Genomic DNA, 21,546 nt, shown 5'->3' on the forward strand with positions numbered 1-21,546 from the left:
GTTGTGAAAGCTGTCTTTTCTCTGGACAATGGAGACAAGGGGATCTGCCAATAGCCCTTTGTTAAATCCAATGTAGAATAAAAATGAGCCGTGCCTAGCCAATCAAGCAACTCGTCAACCCACGGCATTGGATATGCGTCGAATTTTGACACAGCATTCACCTTGCGGTAATCTACACAGAACCGGACTGAGCCGTCCGTTTTCGGAACTAAAACTATCGGGCTCGCCCAGTTACTATTAGATTCTTCTATTACCCCCATGTCAAGCATAGCACCTAATTCAGCCTGAACTACCTTTTTCTTGTGCTCAGGTAAACGAAACAGCTGGCTGCGAACTACCATGCCCGGCTTGGCCTCGATATGGTGCTGAATCAGGTTAGTACGGTCCGGTAGGGGCGAGAAGATGTCGGCAAACTCTGCCTGCAATTTCGTTAAATCAGTGAGTTGGGATGGCGAGAGGTGATCTCCCCCTGGAGCCAGGGCGAGGGATTGTGGTTTGATATTCGCCTCTGGCCCGAGATCATCCTCTCCGCCAATCACCGTTGCCAACATCACTTAGGGTTGAGGTGGTAGATCTGACGGGACCCGTTCCTATCGGACCGTATTACCTCATAATCGAGATCTCTCAAACGGTCCCTGCCACTTAGCCATTAATTTAGAGCTCGACGTTGGGAGTAATACAAGTACTTTCTCTCCCGGTGCAAATTTGCATAACCTAGTTCCCCTGTTATACAGCTGGCTCTGGTGGTCCTGGGCTTGTAACAAATTCTCCATTGATAGCCGCCCCAATGTGTGGAGTTTTGTTCTCAAGTCCAGCACATACTGAATTTAATTTTTGCCCTGAGATGGTCCCTCCTCCCAAGTTTCTCTCAGTAAGTCGAGCACCCCCCGGGGCTGGCGTCCATAGAGAAGCTCGAAGGGGGAAAACCCTGTGGAGGCTTGCGGGACCTCTCGCACAGCGAATAACAAGGGCTCTAGCCACCTATCCCAATTTTTGGCGTCTTCGTGGACGAACTTACAGGTCATGGATTTAAATGTGCGAATAAATCGTTCGACCAGGCCATCTGTTTGTGGGTGATAGACGCTAGTTCGAATCGATTTAATGCCCAACAATCTGTACAGTTCGCATAGCGTACGTGACATAAACGCTGTGCCCTGATTGGTGAGGATTTCTTTTGAAAACCCCACCCGGGAGATAAGACAAAACAGGGCATCCGCAACACTTTTAGTGGAAATGTTGCGTAGGGCCACGGCTTCAGGATATCGTGTTGCATAATCAACTATGACTAATGCAAAGCTATGTCCTCGTGCCGATCGCTCTAATGGCCCAATGAGGTCCATACCAATTCTCTCGAAGGGGTCCTGCATTAAGGGAAGAGGGCGCAACGGCGCTTTTGGGGCGGCCGGTGGGTTTACCGGACAAGACGCACACCACCTGCGCACGTTGTCATGAATGCCCGGCCAAAAGAAACGGTCCATGAGGCGATTTAGTGTTTCTGCCTGTCCCAAATGACCCGCCATAGGATTAGAATGAGGCGCATGGAAAAGCATTTCCCTGCGGCCCTTTGGAATTAACAATTGGGTTGTTTTCAATTTTGAAATATAACGTCTTGGGTCACTCGATACAACCGGTCTTTTAAAATGGCAAAATACGGATAGGAGAGAGGGGGGGCAGGTTGGAGAGACCGGCCATCGATGTTGCGGACCTGTTGAAATGCATGTTTTAGTGTCTCATCCTGAGACTGCTCCAGAGAAAAGTCATTACGCTCCGGGAGAATCAGTCTCCCGATTTCGTTCGGTTCCCCTGAAGCAGAACCAAGCGGTCCTGGCTCTGAATCCCCCACCTGTACCCGCGCGGTTTCCTTCCGCGCCTTATTTCCCCAATAGGCATCCGCACATAATGACCCCAATAAAACAGTAAACGTGGGCCAATTCGTTCCCAAGATTATCGGATGCCGGAGGTGGGGACTAACCGACACCTCCACACTATGCTTTTTATGCTTTTTGAACAAGAAACAGGCGATGATAATTTTTGCCCAAACCACTCACTTACCGCTCGTCCCCTGATTCTCTCTCCCGCTGCAGACTTTGCTAAACCACGCCCCCCCCACCCCGTATATATATATATATATATATATATATATATATATATATATATATATATATATATATATATATATATATATATATATATATATAATCATTATAATTATTATTATTATTATTATTATTATTATTAACTTATTTTGACACCATTATTGGTGATGATGTTTGGGAATAAAATGTGTCAATGGTTGTTTTCGCTATGAACAAACAGTTATTCATTTTTGAGTTGTTAATTAAAATAATGTAAATGTCCATGCTTAGTATCAGAATTCTGACTAAGATCATTTGCAATTTTATAGTAAACAAATAATTACATTTAACTCACATGTAAAATTGGCACTGGAGAACAGAAGTCAAAGTGGAGTGAATGATGTGGACTTTGTATAATAAATTATTCTCCAATGTGATGTTTAAATCGAGACCAACAGCTGACATTTTCTGCTAACGTCATATCCTGAGTATTACAGTTTCATTACTAAACTGTTCAAATACTAAGTGTGCTTTAAGCATTTTGTGAATCTTAGCCAATACTCAAGGTTTTCAAAACAGTAATGCCAGGAATCATTACCGGCCTGGCCTTTACCAATAAAAAGCTGATGTAGGTGGATTCCCGGACAAAATCCCCACTCACTGAGTCTCAGGGCTAATTCATAGCTCTTCAGGAGCATTAGAGCTGACAGCAACCTCAAGCGAGAGATTTGCACAGTGCTGTGAGAGAGTGATGTTTTTCCCTCGTGCTGCCCGAAAACTAATCATAGCATAACAAGCAAGCTAGAAATATTAGTGGGCTTTTATTCAATGTTCTTCTGGGTGATCATATTAATGGCAAATACATTTTCAACATTGCATAACATTTAAAACATTCAAAAACATATTCCTATTTTGTCATAAAAATTTATAATAATGACGAGAGGGTTAAAAATACTGCAAGGCAATTACTGGAATTTTTTAATTGCTTTGTTTTCAAGGAGCTCAAAGCATATTGTGTTTGATTTGAGCTGAGGATTGAAGAATGAAGATCCCTTTTACATTTTTCCAAAAGAATGCTCTAATGTCACAGTTTAATGATTACATTAATAATACATGATTGATATATCCTTATAAACTAATTTACATTATTATTATTATTTGTTTTTTAAACAGTATCAGAATATTCAAAGCAACTTACATTGCATTCAAAAGGTGAATTTTGTCATTTCACTTATTGCCTGGCAATTGAACTCGATCATGGCTATATTTATGCATAATGATATACATGTTGAGGTTTTGGAATATTTAAAAAAACTCTTTTTAAAACTTTCAAAATCAAACAATAGACAAAAACTCAATTTAACTAAACTGAATACAGAACATATAAAATCTGATTCAAAGAAGCTATAATAATATCTCAGTGAGACTAAAATAACACTGTCTCATACTCCCTTGCTCCTAAAAAACTGTTTGGATTTCAAGTCATCTCCATTTTTAGCTATTATAACAACACATTGCATACCTCAGGTTTAAATGGTGAGCCAAGTTTTGCCATCAATGCCTCTAGAATATTTAGAATATTTTAGAATGTCTTTAGAAGATTCTCTTCATATTTTCACACTGTTCTGTATATAAACATAGCCATTATTTCTGAAACACAACCAGGACAAACCTTTGTGTAAATTGTTTGTAAAATCGATCTGTAGTTATCACACAAAATGTAGTGCAACAATTGACATGAGGACAAATTTATGAAGGATTTACATAACTTGTGCTTCATAGATTGACCCATTGAAACTATAGAATATTTGTTTTGCCTGTTAAAGCCCATTCATATTTAGCATTTATGGGGGTGGGGGGTTGTTTACTTTAATAAATAATACTACTTTAAGAAATGTGAATTAAAATGCCATATAATATGATAATGCATGATGGAAAAATACAAACTAGGACTAAAAATATGCAACATCCCAGCAAACAAGAATCCTTTGTTCAAGGATGAATCATTCTTATCATGATAGTTCTGTCATTTGGAGGACACAGAATTTATGGTCTGAAAAAGAAGTCTTACAAATGTGGAAAAAAAAATTTGTTTGCAGCTGCCATTATAGCCTACTTTCCCAGTGTGTTTTATATAACCTCTTATCATGTTAAAATAAATAGAATGGTTCTTTCCATCCTGAGACAGTTTCAGAAATCAAAAAGAAAGATTCATCATGTGATGAATGTACTTTGATCGTTGTGTGGTGTGGAGAATTATCTTCATTAACATTAAAAGGTTAGCGGTGTCCTGAGGTAAGGCTGATTGACTGTGTTTCCTCTTATTTCCTGTTCTCATGGTGCAGCAGTGGGATACTCACTATCATCTCTATGAAGAGACCCAGCATCTCTGTGGTGGTGTAATCACCCTCATGCGAGGCATATTTTCTATAAAAAAAGAAAAAAGAAAAAAAGAAGCTGTGAACAAGCAGCTTATTTTCCCCTCTGCATGTCTTCCACATCTCTGAAAAATTGCTTCAAGGTATTGGGGTGAATGTGAATGACATCTATCAGAGCAGACTCCGAGATCTCAAGGCCAACTGGTGGTGGAAGTTCCCTTGTCCTCATACAACCTGATGTTTGGTCTTTCATATCCCGAGTGTCATGTTGGGTGAAAGAAAGATCTTTGTGTCTACTGACATCATAAGTTATTGATCCGAGGTGGGATTTACTGCATCTTTCTGGGATGTTAAACCTATTCAAATGTTCCTCGTTCTGTGCACAGCTTGAACAAGTTAGGTACAGCTGTCCTGATTCGACTTGTGGATCAATGAAGCGAGACGTTTGACTTCACTGGACTTATGATGAAAGGGAAGGAAAGGAAATGTTCTCTGTTATGTAACTGTGTCACATCACAACATGTCTATTGTGCAAACTAAATACAAATTGTGCCTATAGTAAGAGTAGTGATAATAATAATAATGTAATAATTGGTGCTGTCAAATGACTAATATAAAAACATAATATGAACAACAAAATAATGACCGTATATTTTGTTTTATTATCCTTATTCTTTTTAGTTTAACTAGTGCTGTCAAACGATTAATTGTGATTAATTAAAATTAAAAGCTTTTGTTTACATAATATATGTGTGTGCTGTGTATATTTACTATTTATATAATACACAAACATACATGTATATATAAAAAAATATATACATGTATGTACAGTATATATGAATATATTAATTAATTAATTAATTAATTAATCAATATCATGCATTAAGGTATTTTGGCTTATGACTGCGAGTTTAATCAGTAAGTTCTGTAATAATAATCTGTAGCGTAACAAAAGTAACACATGACTGTCATGCCCATGTTTAGTGAAGTTCAAGCTGGAGGCAGAGGTCAGTTTTTATTTATTTATGTATTTGTTGTTGTTTTTTTTATATAGTTTTTTTATTTTGATTCACAGGTAATACTAATGTAAATTAAATTATTTTTCGTTGTTTGTTGTGTAAGTTCCTTGTTGAAAGCTCATACTGTATGTATATATATATATATATATATATATATATATATATATATATATATATATATATATATATATATATATATATATAAACACACATATTACATTAAAAATATTCATTTTGCTATAGTATTTAGTCAAAATGTGATTTTAAACTGCATGATAAAGAAACAAAAAAGATTTAAATAAAGAAACAAAAAACATTTCCTTTGTTTTTGGCAAAAGAAGACAGAATTCAATGAATGTGCAAATCCAACTCGGCATAAATTGTCGAATATTGCTTGAGTTATTTATGTATTTATTATTTACAATATGAAAACCTTCAAGGTTGCTAAGAAAAACTGAGATACTGTAGGTAACCACCAAGATCATCTGCAGGAAAAGACATTTCTGGCAAATCACGAACTGTGCTACTCATCATTTGACCAACATCCCTGCAAGATTCAGAGTTGTTGTTATTTATGCTTTTCAAATAATTGTTTTTCTTGAACACTGTGTGAGCAGTGTAAAAGGCCACTTAAATGACCTGAATTTGGGCACTTACAATAACCACGCTTGTGAACATCACCATCTCTGTGGACTTTCCTGACTTTTCACATGCACATAAAATGCACAATACACAGTACATTAGCTGAGATAGAACTGGATCCTGATTGGCTGAGAGAAAAGATGACGCTCCGCTTCCTGCTCTATATAAACTCCCTGTTCCCTGACTGCAGACACACTGCTGATAAATTTAACCTAGAGATCACACTGCACAATGGATATTTACTTCCCTTCTGGCTTTCCAATGTTTAGAGGAATAACAAGGCTGTCAAACAATTGCCTGGAAAGGTATGATCCTGATATTGACATTTGAATGGGTTTTATGTGCTTTTTGTACTAATAATTTATGCATGTCAAATCATTTGAACCTCTACTATTTTATATAATACCAGTAAGAGTTTTTTAAAATCTTGTTACAAAGAACTGTGCATATTACAAAAGTGTACATATGCTGTGTATTAAATAAATGCTTTTCTAATATCAGGGCCAAAAGATTAAAGGCATGCGTTGGTGGATTTCTGCAGAGACAAGACTTGAGCAGCCTATGTAAATATAGAAAACCAAGGTAAATATACAGTTATTGAATGCACTGGCTTTTGTCTATTTCAGAATGCGTGACTTTTTACATGATAAAGCATTTTTAGTTTTCTATGGTTTCTCCTCTGACTGGTGGACATCTTTGCAGGTTGACCTTGGAGGAATGTCTGATGTGGAAAGAGTCTTTTGAGAAGCTTCTGTCCAGCAAACGTAAGTTTACACTCAAAATTGACTCAGAAATTGCTAGTAAATTCCACAAATAATTACAAAGAGTAAATTGATACATTGTAAATGTGAAATTTTGAAGCAAGAGACTGAAATAGAAATGTACTCCAATAATCTTGAAAAATATATTTTGTATAGCAAATCTGCCTCATTAATGAAAAATTGGGAGAAACAATTCCCTTCCATTGGAAGTAAATTTCCCAACTAAGAAATGACAAGTACATTGAATTAAATGTGACATTTTGAGGTAGAAAGACTGAAATAGTATTTTCTTTTAAAACATACTCCAGTAAGTTTTAATTTACATGTACAATTTCGATATATAGCATGAAACAAACTTCCACGAGACTATGGATTGAATCCAGATGCTAGAAATAGGACTGCAGTGCACAGATGTGTCTGTCCTGCTGTCTGATCTGTGTGGGGGGCTTTAATCCGATGAGACACGTTGCACAACTAATCTCTTCTCTAACCCCATTTTTCTCTCTCTATCAGATGGACTATATGCCTTCAAAGCTTTCCTGGTATCGGAGTTTAGTGAAGAAAACATTGCCTTCTACCTGGCCTGTGAGGACTACAAAAGCACAAAGTCTGCAACTAAGATGCCATCCAAAGCCAAGAGGATCTACGAGGAGTTTATCGGAAATGAAGCTACTAGAGAGGTAAATACACAAATTAATCACCATATCCCGTGGTTTTGATCCTAAACTGTGGATGTTTGAACTCACTTCCCGTTTGCTTTCAGGTTAACATTGACTATGAGACTCGAGACATCACTCAAGCCAACTTGAAAAGCCCTACTGCATCCTGCTTCGATATGGCCCAGTACCGCATCTATATTCTCATGGAAAAGGATTGTTACCCACGATTCCTGCGCTCCAATGAATACCGAAATCTAGTCAACCAGCTTACAATGAAGAGCGCTAAGGCAAGGAGCAAAAAGGCAATTGCAGCCAGACCACCATGTGAAGAAGACGAACCAAAATGAACAACGTTGGTGCATTTCGGTTCTGCGAGAGATGGAAGCTCGGGCAAGAAGTGGAAAGCATTGGTACAGATCCTAAAAAGGCTGCTTGAGGTGGTCGGAGTGCCATGAGATGAAGAAAACTGCATAACAGAATCAGAAACACTGCATTCCCATACCCCGTTAATATTGTCCGTGAGAGGGAACAGCAGATCTTCTGGTGGAGAGAGATGCATCTGTACAAACACCTGTACTGAACACAAAGGAGATGCAGACTTTACTGAAGTATGCATGGGTCAAAAAGCACATAGCATACTTTTTAGAGAGCAAATGATGTATTTTGTTTATAAGTTTATAAAAAAAAATTTTTTAAATGTTGGTGACAAGTGTTTGAATATTTAATGCATTATATATAACCCGGTACCTTGGAAAAATGGTGGTATCTTATTAAAATAAATAAATGAATTAATAATAATAAAAAAAGACAATCTGCCTGGACTGCTTTAAGAATGTTAAAAGTTGTGTGCTAGCATTTATTTAATTTTATTATTATTATTATTATTATTATTATTATTATTATTATTATTATTATTATTATTATTATTGATGTTGTTGTTGTTGTTTTATAAATGTTTTTGTTATCTAAATTTTGAATTAAAGTTATTACAATTTTGCATTAAAGTAATAATGTGCTTTCACGTCTACTGTGTCGTTTTTTTAGACTTACAGGACAAACTGAACAAAAAATCTGTTATGGTTATAGATACATATTAGATGGGATACTGTTGTTATTTTCTCATTTTTATTAATTAATGTTATTTTTTGCTTTTTATATTTATCTGCATAGCTTTTATTCATTTTTTATTTCAGTTTTAGTTTTCGTTAAGCACATCAGGTTAAACTAAATTAAAGAGAAATGTTGCCTCATCAACCTCCTGAGATGTATGCATTTTTATTTTGTTTCAGTTAACGTTTATTTTAAGCAACAAAATATATATATTTTTTCTTTTCTCAAGTTTAGCTTTAGTTACTTACTGATTTGTTTTTATTAAAGTATGTAGCTGTTTTTATTTAATGCGAACAGAATAAAAATATAAGGCCCCAGAGCCCAGATTTATCACAGGCGCTTCACTACGAGGTAAACAGGCTTGTTATGCACATGACTGGCCAGACTGAGCTTGTGTTTCATATTTAACCATCAATGCCCACGAGCCACAAACAGCCTCAAGTGTAGGTTTACACAGTTGCCAAGGCAACCGTTTGGACCCGGTTGCGAAAGCTGTCCACATGATTCTCTCAGCTCAAGATTAAGCCACATCATTCCTGATGACAGTAATGAGAAAGCTCATCATCCAGTTAGAAAATCAAATACTGCAGGTCAGAAAGAGGAAATACATGTGTTAACGTCTTTGTACAAGCAACTGTGAAGATTTGTTAGCTTTTGTATTTGTTTACACATCTAAAGGAAGGTTTTGTGAGACCCATTGATTGATTTCTAAATCATGTCGTTGTTGCTTTCACACTAAACCATGCATTAAACTATACTGCATCGCCTAGCCCTAGACAATAAACGCATATATATTATCATTAATGCACAAAAGCAATCACAATTTGTCCACAGAATATGATTTTACTGAATATTTTAATTTCATCAGCCAAATGGTGGCTACAAGATAGTCCAGTAGATATAAAGAAAATAGTCAACACAACATTAGAACCGAGTTGAGCTGATCCTTCAGATGGATGGTCCTGTTGATTAAAGAGGGGAGACGTGTACCTGAGTGTTGCGCTCTAGCAGTAATTTGATCTCAGACTTTGATTATAAAAAGATTAATGCGCTAAAATGTTATGCAAGAGTGTAGCAACAGTGGGCTAGTGGGGTATACATTCCAACACAAACACCCATAAAAATAAATAAATTAATGTTTCTTCAATTTCAGCATAGTAACCATAATAATAAAAAATTCACTTCATTTAAATTTAATTGTGTGAATTATTTTATGCTTTATTACTTTATTTATTTTAATAATTATTTTATATTTTAATTTATTTACTATCAGGGTTATTTTCGATAACTAATACAATGAACAAACACTTTCATTACTCGAAATAAAATAAATATTAACTAAATTAAATGTATATATTATTATTATATACATACATACATACATACATATATATATATATATATATATATATATATATTTCTTTTTTTTTTTTTTTTCAGGTAGTAACTTTTTAACATTTTTATAATGTCTAATTTTTGTTTAATTTAAAATATCTAAAACTTAATAAAATGTATATAGACATATTTTATTAATAAACTTTTTTTTAAATAACTAAAAAATATTGTTTTACTAAAATTACTACAACTTTAGGTAAAAAATTAAATGAACTAATTTATCTTAATCTAATATAATATAATTTAAAATATTAACAAACACACACACACACACACACACACACACACACACACACACACACACACACTTATATAACTATGTATATATACCTACACATATATAAAAAATAAAACTAAATGAGTAAATGCACACAAAAGGTTAATGCATTCATATAGCGATTTCCTCCATTGACTTTGACAGCTGCACTTCATCATTTCTGTCCTTTGCAAACATTGCTGAACGTGTGATAGTCTGATCTACAAACGTAAGAGCAAAGAATTCATTCTGAATGACTGCATGTGTATTTAATTCAGTCCGTAAACATAGCACCTTGTTGTTCGTCAGAAGTGAGAGCCAGCGTTAGCAAGCCCATTCACAGACTTAAAGTGCATCCGACCTCAAAGCAAATTTTATCATGTTTGTTAGCCCACGTCTTCAGAAATCTTCAATAAAACAACGCGCGTGGTGAGTCAGACAGCAGCATCAAGGTCAGTGCATGCATCTCCCACAGCCTGATGCAGCGAGGGACAATATACTTCGCCTTGATGAAGCTTTTCTCACCTATTTATCAATATATGCATTGCATGTCAACATGAAAAACTCTAAAGTTAGCATTTGGCTTAAAATATATTTTAAATGTATTTGTACTTACAAGAAGTGGAGGAATTTGAATCCACTTGCTTTCCTGATTGTAATTATTTATGAAACATTGCCTCCTAGTGGGCGATAAGCATTAACACACCAACAGAATTATTCCGTCAAATCCACTGCATAAACACAGATCCAGAATACTTTTCTGAGCCCTTTTCCTCATTCTGGATATAAACAGTTCTTGAAGGGTGCTCCCTTCAAAGGGCTCAAAAAATCACTCTGGATCCCTCACATCCAAGCCATCTGCTTTCTGAGCTCCAAACAGAGCACCAAACACCAGGACTGCAGGCACAGAAAAGTTTCTTCCCGCAGGGAATCGACCTCATGAACAGTTAAATGGTTTCCCCTACTGTTCCATAAGAAGATGAGTGATACCGCTTTTGTTGTATTTTCTAATGTGACAGCTGTAGCTTGTATTATTGTAACATCTTTAATTCACCAACAAGTCAGATTTGAAACATGTATCTGGCATTGTCCGCTACTGAAAGAACTGAAGTTCTAAACTGAAAGAAAACCATAAACTGTTCTGTTAATCCAGAATTAAACCAAATGTTCTCACCACATTTTAGAAAGATCTTGTGTGTTTCAACAATGATTATGTAGACACTAAGAGTGTGTGCGTGTGTGTGCCTATAATGTGCCTGCACATTAAAGTTACAAGTGTAAAGTGTGGATTTTTGAACGAAGGATTTTGAAAATGTAAATTTTTTTCATGTGAAAATAGTACCAAAGGGAGAAAAATATATATTGTAAAGTCAATTAAATATATATATATATATATATATATATATATATATATATATATATATATATATATATATATATATATATATATATATATATATAATATGTGTGTCAGCAGAGGGCAGCATCTTCCAAAGAAAGACAAAAGTATCATAGCACCACAATAATCTAATAATAATTAGGGGGCACTCGTGAGCCAACATGCCTTGAACACAACAACAGCTGCTGAAGATATGCAACCCTTAATATTTGTTCAGAAATTTTTTTTATTAATTAATTAATTAATTTTTTAGACCTTTACTTGTTTCTGTTCCATAATCACACCTGAAATATAAACTGACAGTGTAAAAAATGTATTGAACATGCCTTTGACACTCACTATGAACCTTGTCAAAGGAATACAATCACTATATTGATACCTCCTCAGATGACCCTTTGTGAGCAGAATATAGAGGGACACTGTGAACACACGCTGAGAAACACATTCCCTTGGTGCTGTTAAAGATGAGAAGCTATTCCAGGAAGATGTTACATGTCAGGCAATGTTCGTCCCATTATGATGCTTGTGTTTATGACAAAGATGCTCAGCCACTGGATCTGGGTCATTTGTTCTGGCTATTCTGTCTAGTCAACATCATCAAAAATACTTAGTGAGTATTTGATGTTTAATAAACTCTGTATTTATGACCTGGCACTCGCAAAAATCACTTTTTTTATTATTTTAGTTGATTTATATTATAATCAAACTAATATGTAAGGGTCAGCCCTCTGTTGATTTGCACTCCAAGCGTGGGAAAAGGCTCACTGCTGTTCCCCTGTGAAAAGGAAAAAACTGTTCTGTCCACTGACCTTGTTCCTCAGAGCTTTGGAGCTTCTGTCTCCTGTGAATTAGAGATTTTACAGTCAGCCCTGTGCATCAGCTGCCACTTTTCATTTCTGTTATGTCATCTTTGGGTCCTTACTGTTTTCATGGGAATGATATATATATATATATATATATATATATATATATATATATATATATATATACACATACACACACACACACACACACACACACACATACATATATACATAAGGACTTCTAAACCATTTTTTACATTTTCTTTGGGCCTTGGATTTCTTTATTTCCAAAAATTGTTTGGCAGGGGAATTCCTTCCTTACCCTGCTGGACTCCCCAGTATGGGACAGTGGTGTCCTGATGCCCCTAACAGGCTTTAAAAAAAAAAAAAAAACCCTGCTGGTCCACCAGCATTAAAAATCATAGCATGCTGATCTTTTCAGCAGAGTATGATATAGTGACAGCGGGGGGAAATAAATGTAATATTACATCGATACCTATCCATAACTTTGTGTAAAAATATATTTCATACTCCCTTTGGAAATTGTTCCCAAAAGAGGGGAAAAGGGACAAAAATTTGGTACGGTACACAGATGCATTCAAGATGTTGGGAGCCTTTTAAACCCAGAGGGGTGCAGTTCTGTCTCCATTACTGAATGCAATCTAAATAATATCATTCTGCACTGCCATTTACAACCTTAAGTATAGCACGTAGTATTTATGACCTCACCTTTGATCTTACCTGAAAAAAAAAAAAAAAAAACATTTAGCTTACCATGGCACAACTCACAACACACCATATTTGAGTTGAAAGCATGCTGATCTGTTCGTCAAAACTGATGCAGAAACTTTTGACGACAAGGAATGTTCAACCTGTTTTGGCCTCAGGCAGCATAATTGAGAACACATGCTGTTTGAAAAACAATGGCTTTAAAGACATGCTTCATCATTATAATGGTAGCATGAAATACTTGAGTTTTTTCAAGCAGAACTGTATAAGCAGAAGGTGTAATCTCACATATGTGGGAGAAATCACATCTTAGACTCATATTTATGCTTTAGGCTGCATGATTAGAATTGAAATCAAAAGTCAAACAAGCATATTATTTGTCTAGCATTGCCAGCTGTAGTTTTGCCATTTTCATTTAAAGCAATAGTTCACCCAAAATTAAACCGATGGAAGTTTACTCTTAGGCCACCCTAGATGAATGTCTTTCTTCCTCGAAACAGATTTGAAGAAATTTAGCTTCGCATCACTTACTCACCAGTGGATCCTCTGCAGTGACTGGGTGCCGTCAGAATGAGTCCAAACAGCTGATAAAAATGTCACAATAATCCACAAGTATTCAACACTTCAAAACGCTTTTCCAGATAAAACTGAAGTCCTCTTTCCATAATATTATTTCCTCCAATAAAACAGTTTTAAAACAGTTAAAACCTGTCAGAAATATGTACAGATCAAGCACTGTTTACAAGCTAGAACATCCCAAAACTGTTCTAAACAAACATGTCAGTGGATTTGGATATGAGAGAACAAAGTTTTTAGTTTTTTTTTTCGTGTGTTTTTTCACTTTACAGGGTGTTAATACATAGACTGTAGAATAGATTGTTGTTATTTGTGGATTATTGGGTTGTTTTATCAGCTGTTTGGTGGGGGGGCTCTTCTAGACATTATTCATAGATCATATGTGATCACCAAAATGCAAATAAAACTGACTGGCTTAAAGTAGTCTATTCCCCATTTCTTTCCAATTTCAGCCAAAGATCGTAGATTAGAAAGGTCCATAGGGTGGGATATATTTATGGTTCCCACAGTGAGGTTATTACGCAAATATAAGCCTTCCATTTGCTGGCTATCACTTGAGGATCTAAGAAGTGCTAAAACAGACAGCACAGATTTTCCATGATGGATAAGCTTCAGCATCAAGTTTGGTTTGGCATCTCTTTATCATGCAAATTGAAGACTTTGGCTTGCATAGTCACATTATAAGAAGGATTTGCTGTCTGCATCAACTGCATTGTCAAAAGTGCAGAAGTCTTACATTTAAACATGCACTGAGTAGTTTTTTATCTTTATATTCTCATACTGTACATGCATAAATAAATTATATTTTTAAAATGTTTAAAACATATTTTAAAATATATAATAGCAATATCACAACTCAGTGAGAAATTTCATAATAAGCACTACACTAAATAAATTAAGTATTGTATTTCATGCATATTGTTTTTGTCTTTCTCGGTAAAGGACTGGCAACATTTGTATGAACATTGAGTTTCAGTCTGACTTTGTAATTTATGCAGCTTTTCTCAGTTGTAAGTAATTTGTTTCTCTAAGGAGGGGAATGAGTTTAAGGCCACATTATTTGTCCTTTTTCCACTCAATATGCCGTTATGTAATGGCTCATATTAATTCAAAGCAAATATATTATGCACAGGACTCATTCCTTATTAAGCCAGGGTCCTCCGGAAAAGCCTTTGCAAATAAACGATTTAATGTAATCAATTTTATGCCGCTGTGGGAACATTGCTTTAATTTCCTCTCAAGTGCTGGTGTGCTGGGTGAAGAAAAACTCTCAGCCTGTGCATAGCACCATGTCAAGGTTATAATGATGGAAGCTGCCATAAAGATCACAGCAAAGCTGTTTGGATGGTTTGCATGTGATGACCCTTTGAGCTGTCTGTCGAAGCATGTTCTGTTTTCCATCCTAAATGCAAACCAGAACATGTTTTTCAAAAGGACTAGTTTGACACTTTTCATAAGATTTCCCACTGATTTCCAGTCCTTCTCCAGGTCTGATGTGGCTCACTAGTACAGAGCCTGAAAGATCTGCTCATATCAGCCATGCAATATCTGACACCCGCCTGTGTTTTTGACCCTGATGTTTTCCAGGTACAATCAGCACCGATGATCTCGGCTGGCCAAGTGCACTCATTACTCGTGCACAGCATGACAGATGTGGCTTCATTACTTGGCTTTGTTTTGCAGCGTCCTGTCGGCGGACATTTATATCAAAGTGTATAAGCTTAATAGGGGTCAATTCACTAAACAGATGCACCACTTTTGCCTCTGAGCAATATTTATGCTTTCATAACTTTTCAGTATATATGAAAATTAGACTGAGAGATCGCACCTTCTATTCACAGTACTGTGTCTAGAGATGACTGTGTGCATTTTCGAATGATCGTGTCAGCTATAACTCATCAAATGATAATCAAATGGTAAAAGAGCATTATAACCGCCATATATCTGCCACAGTGAGGTTATTGGGCAAACATTTGCTGGCTATCAACTTGATCGAAGAAACTCTAAACCAGACATGATGGATTAGCTTCAACGTCATGTTGGGTTTGGCATGTCTTTATCATATACCATGTTGTGAACAATATCAGAAGATCTTGGCATCATTTTCATAAAAAATGCATAAGAAAAATAAATAAATAAGCTCTACTGTTCAAAAAGAGGTCAGTAAGCTTTTAAATGTTTTTGAAACAGTCTCTTATGCTCACCAGGACTGAACTAATTAGATCAAAAATACAGAATAATTATTGTATATTATTGTTGCTAAATTGATAGAAACTGATAATCAATTAATTTATTAAATGGTTTATTGATGGATTTACTTTTCTTTTTTTTCTTCTTTTTTTTTACATGGAGCAGGTCAGACACTTGTTTTTATGCTTTTTTTTTAATTATTATTATTTTTAATATATATATAGGTTATTGTCCACTTCCACTTTTGTAATAAATGACATGGTTGTGTCATTATTTGATTTTCAGAATTTCTTCAGTGAATGCTGAATAAACAATGCAACTGGGATCCATCTGATTAAGTATACAGAGCCGCAGGTGTTACACACACTTAGGAACAATACAAGGTTCAGAAAACTTTCACATATTTTAACACTGGTACATAAGTGTTCAGAATGAATAGTATCTTATCGTATTCTGTGCCTTTGTGACTGCAACTTATTTGCAATAAGCCAGCCCCTAGAACAATGATATGAATTTATCAGTTCCTTCCGTTGTGTGATTTTGAAGGAAATTACTTGCCAAAGCATTAGCTGCAAGTGTAAACAAACAGTTTGGACTGAGACAAAAATCTGCGATTACGTTATAATAGTGTTTGCTGAAAATCCTGCCGTGACATCATAGAAAAGCTTTGCTTTCTTTCCTGTCTGGCAAGCATGTCTATTATAGGTTAAAATTGTTTAATTTAGCTGAAGTCAAGAGTAATTGTTGTACACATGCCCAATCATTGGACATAAATGGTATCCAAACTTGATACACAGCAAGTTGAGTTTCTGATATGAGCAGGGAGCGAGCCTTTATATGGAATTTTGATCAGTACAATGATTACCCCAAAAAAGATCAATTTATTTTATAGTAAATATGTCAGATATCTCTGAACAACCAAAATAGCTAATCGAGTCACTCTATACTTGTATTCATGCGACGAACAACCGTATAAGTCCAAAAAAACAAAAATTGAGATAACCATGTGACTTCAATGTATGTGTGCCACTTTGTATACAGAATCACTTTGGGGGGTGTTCGCGCGACCAAAACTCTGAATTTAAAATTTTAAAATAGTCTCACGCGGAAAAACCGTTTATGTCCAGTAACGAAAAATGGAGACGCCGGTTGCTTTCATGTTCGCTGCAGACATTAATAGACAAAACGTCGGCAAAAAAAGGAGAGCGAACATGAATGAATGGAAGGACAGGGTAAGGAAGTCTCTGAGGGATGCTGGGAAACCATATGTGGGGATATGTGTGTGAACGAAGAATCATTATTGAATTTCTTGTTGAATCATGATTTCAGCTACTGATCCATGGTGTGTCCACACAAAAGGGAGCCACAGCCTCTACGAGGGATGGAAGCATTGGCTGATCACCAAACAGAGGAAGAATCAACCACCTCCAGCTCCCTTGTTCTCCACCACGTATGCTCGTGCTTACTAGGACCCTCTGCCCATCAAGAAGGAGAAGCACCGTGACCTTATGAAAATGCTAGCCTACATGCCAGCGGAGGCCCAAGCATTTTATGGGACATTAGAATGTGAAGAGTAGCCTGGTATGTGTAGGTCATGTGCAGGGAAAGGTGGGATATATTGTGTATATTGTGTGAAATTAATCATAAAAGTAGTTGTAGCTTATCTTGTATGCCTTATCTTATGTTGTATAATAGGAATATATAGGTATTTATTTTATTTTATTTAGAACCAAAAAAAGGAAGACGTATATGGTAAACTAGCATATAGAACCAGCATGGAATGAAGATGATGTATGTCTCTATTGTAAATATGTATTGTTTACCATTATTACTGTTTATTGTTTGTATTTATTGTTTATTGTATGTACGGTTTGTTTGTACTGACGTTTATTTTCTGTACTATAAGTAGGCCTATGTATTGTTCATTGTTCGTACCGTATTGTCCGCGTTTTTGTTCTGTGATTTACGTTGGCAAAAAATAAAAAAAATTGAAAGAAAGAAATGCTTAATATTTTCTTTAAGGTTCTGTTACTGTATTAAAACTAAGATAAAGGAATCAAATCTCCAGTGGTTTAAATTGATATGATTAATTGGACTTATACTGTTATTCCACATTAACTGGACATATACTGTTCTTCCACATTCCAGAAATGTAAATTACTCTAACTTTTTATTTTTAAGATTGATACTAAAAAATCCAGTCTCATTAGAATTGGGAAGCTTTTGTTGTCTATCTTCAAGTAAAAAAAAAAAAAGTAATATAATATTCAGTCCAAATTAAAAAAAAATGTATTATTCAAAAATTGAAAATATGGACTTATATGGTTCTTCGTCTCAAGCCCTCACTTAATGCACTTATACTTTATAATATAGAAGCATGTTTCTGCCAAGTAATAAAAAAGGACATTGTAACTTTTTATTAAATACAGTGGCAAGCAGCGATTACGGGGCAAAGCACTAAAAAAGCAAGCATCAGACCAACTGCAGAAATTAGTAATTTAAGCCATTTTAGGGTGATTTTAGTCAAAACGGCTGAAAAATCTTTAATACAACCTCTAGTTGTTTTTGTTTTATTGGCTTATCACGTTTGACCAATGGGTGGCGCTGTTATCAAATCTATGTGGTGTGTTCTGTGTTAGTTGACAACGGTACACACAAAGTTTGAACGGGTCACTGGCAGTGTGAACGGGGCTGAAGAGTTTTGTGATTTTTGCCCAAACCATTCAGAAGTTATATGCATTATGCATTTTTCATATCTCCTGACCACTAGGTGACACTGCGCTGAAACACTGCAGGTAGCCTCGAGTAATTCTTGTTATATCACACACCAAGTCTGGTCTCAATATGTCAAATCGTTGCAGAGATAGGGCCTCACATAAATTTTTGCGTGCTTTTCGTAGAATCCGTTTGCATGTTATTCGAGAACGGTTAGACAAATGAACTTGAATTCCATTGAATTCAACGCTATCTCAAGGCCAATTCGTACGTATTTTATAAGGTGGCTTATTCGTACGAATTTGTACGACCTCACTCGTACGATTTTATACGATTTGTCTAAACCCCAGTGACGGTAAGGTTTAGGGGCGGGGTTAGGTGTAGGTCATTCGTACAAGTTCATACGAATTGTGCAACTCGTAAAATACGTATGATTTGGCAACAATCGTATGAATTTGTACGAGTGTGGTCGTACGAATTTGTATGAATAAGCCACCTTGTGAAAAATGGACGAATTGCCGTGAGATCGGGTTGTTGAATTCCATACATTTTTTCCAGCATGGTCTGAAGATGATCTGAGCTACTTTTGGTGAAAATCAGACAATCTGTCTAGGATGAGCTCGAAAAATTAGTTTTTTCAAACTATTAAAAAACAAACAAAAAAAAAAAAACTTAACCTTACAATTTTTACATTTTGAAGTTCATCTGACTCGGCATGAGCCAAAGATTCAGATGAGAGAATTTTCCTTCTGTGCTTTACAGTTCAAAAGTTATTAGCATAAACATGGGTGAAAAGTGGTGGTGCTAGAGAGTTTGAGTTAGAGACTCTAAATTTGCTGTGGTTAATGTTGAGACTGTCCTCTATCAGTGTGCCAAATTTTACAACTTTCCCGGAAGAGTTTCTATGAACTGCCATAGACTAAATAACAGAAGAAGAAATGGAGGAAGAAGAAGAAAAAGAACGCCAATGGATATGACAGATGCCATCGCACCTTCAGTGCTTGGCCCCAATAATCCCTTTTTTAGACTGATATATTTTAGTGCAGATAAAAATGTGAAAAAAAATCCAGTATATATGTGCAAATATACATTTAAATGATAACATGGAAATACTGTTTTAACTTTCTTCTCTGTGACAAGCAAGTAAGCTGCTCACTGCAGAGCAAATGGGGGGAGATGATGTGTAGCTCCCCCTCACAAGATTTCCAGCGAAGAGGGGTGAATGTAATATGTGCCTAATGCATGGAGCCAATATTATTATTTCAGTCTTTTTTAATGGAAGTTCCCTAAACCGGAAGTGCCACCCATAATTCAAGACGCAGTAGACTTGTCAAGAATAAGGTGGATAATATCACAAGTTCTGCAATGAAAGTGGCTTTACTTAAGCATACAAACCCTTCGCCTACCAGCTGCTCTGTGTTTATCCAATCCATGAACATTACCATCAGCCATGTTTACATTATTTAGCAAAGCATAAATGAATAATAGCATTTATTCCACACTAAATATATCTGGAAACAAAGAGAAAACATTTAAACATTGCTGTAGCGTGACACTCCTATTCTCACACTTTGTTTATATTTCATAAGAATAGATTGTGTGCGGATGTTGTGAAAGTTACATGCAGGCCATATGCTAGCCAAAAAAAAAAAAAATGAATTGGGCCTCTGTTTTATTGATGAACCATTTATTGTAGCATGATAAAATTGCTGTATGGTTTAATTCTGATGAAAACAACATTCTTAAGTTTACCTTAAATGCTGTAAGTCAGGTGGTTTGTACACATAAAAAATAAAAAGACATTTACATTGTAAGTTTACACAAATGCAGTGCCATTCTGGTGAAATGCAATTATGAAATTTATTAAATTATAGTTGGACGCAGTTGATTTATTTATGACAAAATTCCCCCTATAAATCCTACCTAAATCTTACTGTTGCAGCTCATATTGGTTCTCTGTTATGTATGTATGTATATATATATATATATATATATATGTGTGTGTGTGTGTGTGTGTGTGTGTGTGTGTGTGTGTGTACTTGTCTACCTATCTAACAGGGGACCATGGTGTCGTTACACACTCACCAACAGGGGACCTCAGAGCTAAGAGGGGACATTTTTCAGGTCCCCTGTTAGACATGCCTTAAATCATGCTAAAATCAACTGAAAAAGCCCCTGGTGAAGTTTTTTTAATTTTGACCAAGTGGGGACCTGGACGTGTGTGTGTGTTTAAACTCATTCTCAGCAGCGCCCCTGTAGGCCGGGGCAGGAACTGTAAGGGCAAATTCACACACGTCGTTCACACTCCTCTATTGTCTGAATGCCTGCTGTTCCAGAGAGACTCTGGGGCTCTGAGAGGAGATTGAACACAAACCAGTCTTTTAAACTCCTAAACTCTTCTAAACTCTTAAAACATTCATATTCTCAAACATCCAAGAGGACCACATTACAGTGAGGCAAAATAGTGTCTGAATTATTAGCATTATTATTTCACTCTAATGCTAAAAAAAGTTTATTTTTATATTTTTTACCCCAAAATGTTTTAACAGTGTATGTTGAATGTCAAGAACTGGTATTTTATTGTTATCATCAACATTGCCATTGCATGCACAGATAGTGAGAATGTGAAATATTGTTAAATGTAAGGTCAGCCGATCAGGCGTCACACTTCACCATCTAACAGGGGACCAGTGTGCTTATTTTTTTTAATGCAACAATCAATATATAATTTTGAAAAACTGACATATTATAACCAAAAATTCCTCATAAAGTAGACTACCAGTACATTTTATAAAAATTATTCTGCCAATAGACCTGACGATTTTTTGCTTAAGTGCTA

At 35.7% G+C, this 21,546-nt stretch overlaps 1 protein-coding gene across 1 annotated transcript; it reads left to right on the top strand.

Annotated features, from left to right (window-relative positions):
- The first annotated feature begins 5,977 nt into the window (after positions 1–5,977).
- LOC113051105 (regulator of G-protein signaling 5-like) lies at positions 5,978–8,369 on the top strand. Its single transcript, XM_026214718.1, has 5 exons — positions 5,978–6,419; positions 6,616–6,696; positions 6,817–6,878; positions 7,389–7,555; positions 7,639–8,369. Exons 1-5 carry the CDS (start codon positions 6,346–6,348, stop codon positions 7,879–7,881), a joined length of 627 nt encoding a protein of 208 aa, XP_026070503.1. The 5' UTR covers positions 5,978–6,345; the 3' UTR covers positions 7,882–8,369.
- The last annotated feature ends 13,177 nt before the right edge of the window (positions 8,370–21,546 follow it).

The sequence above is a fragment of the Carassius auratus genome, chromosome 31, assembly GCF_003368295.1.
Source record: "Carassius auratus strain Wakin chromosome 31, ASM336829v1, whole genome shotgun sequence".
NCBI classification, from domain to species: Eukaryota; Metazoa; Chordata; class Actinopteri; order Cypriniformes; family Cyprinidae; genus Carassius; species Carassius auratus.

Bases quoted from the DNA above. Each gene is read 5' to 3' on its own strand.
- LOC113051105 (XM_026214718.1), top strand. From the start codon at position 6,346: ATGGATATTTACTTCCCTTCTGGCTTTCCAATGTTTAGAGGAATAACA. The intron at 6,697-6,816 runs GTAAATATACAG...ACATCTTTGCAG, and splicing joins TGTAAATATAGAAAACCAAG to GTTGACCTTGGAGGAATGTC. The intron at 6,879-7,388 runs GTAAGTTTACAC...TCTCTCTATCAG, and splicing joins GAAGCTTCTGTCCAGCAAAC to ATGGACTATATGCCTTCAAA.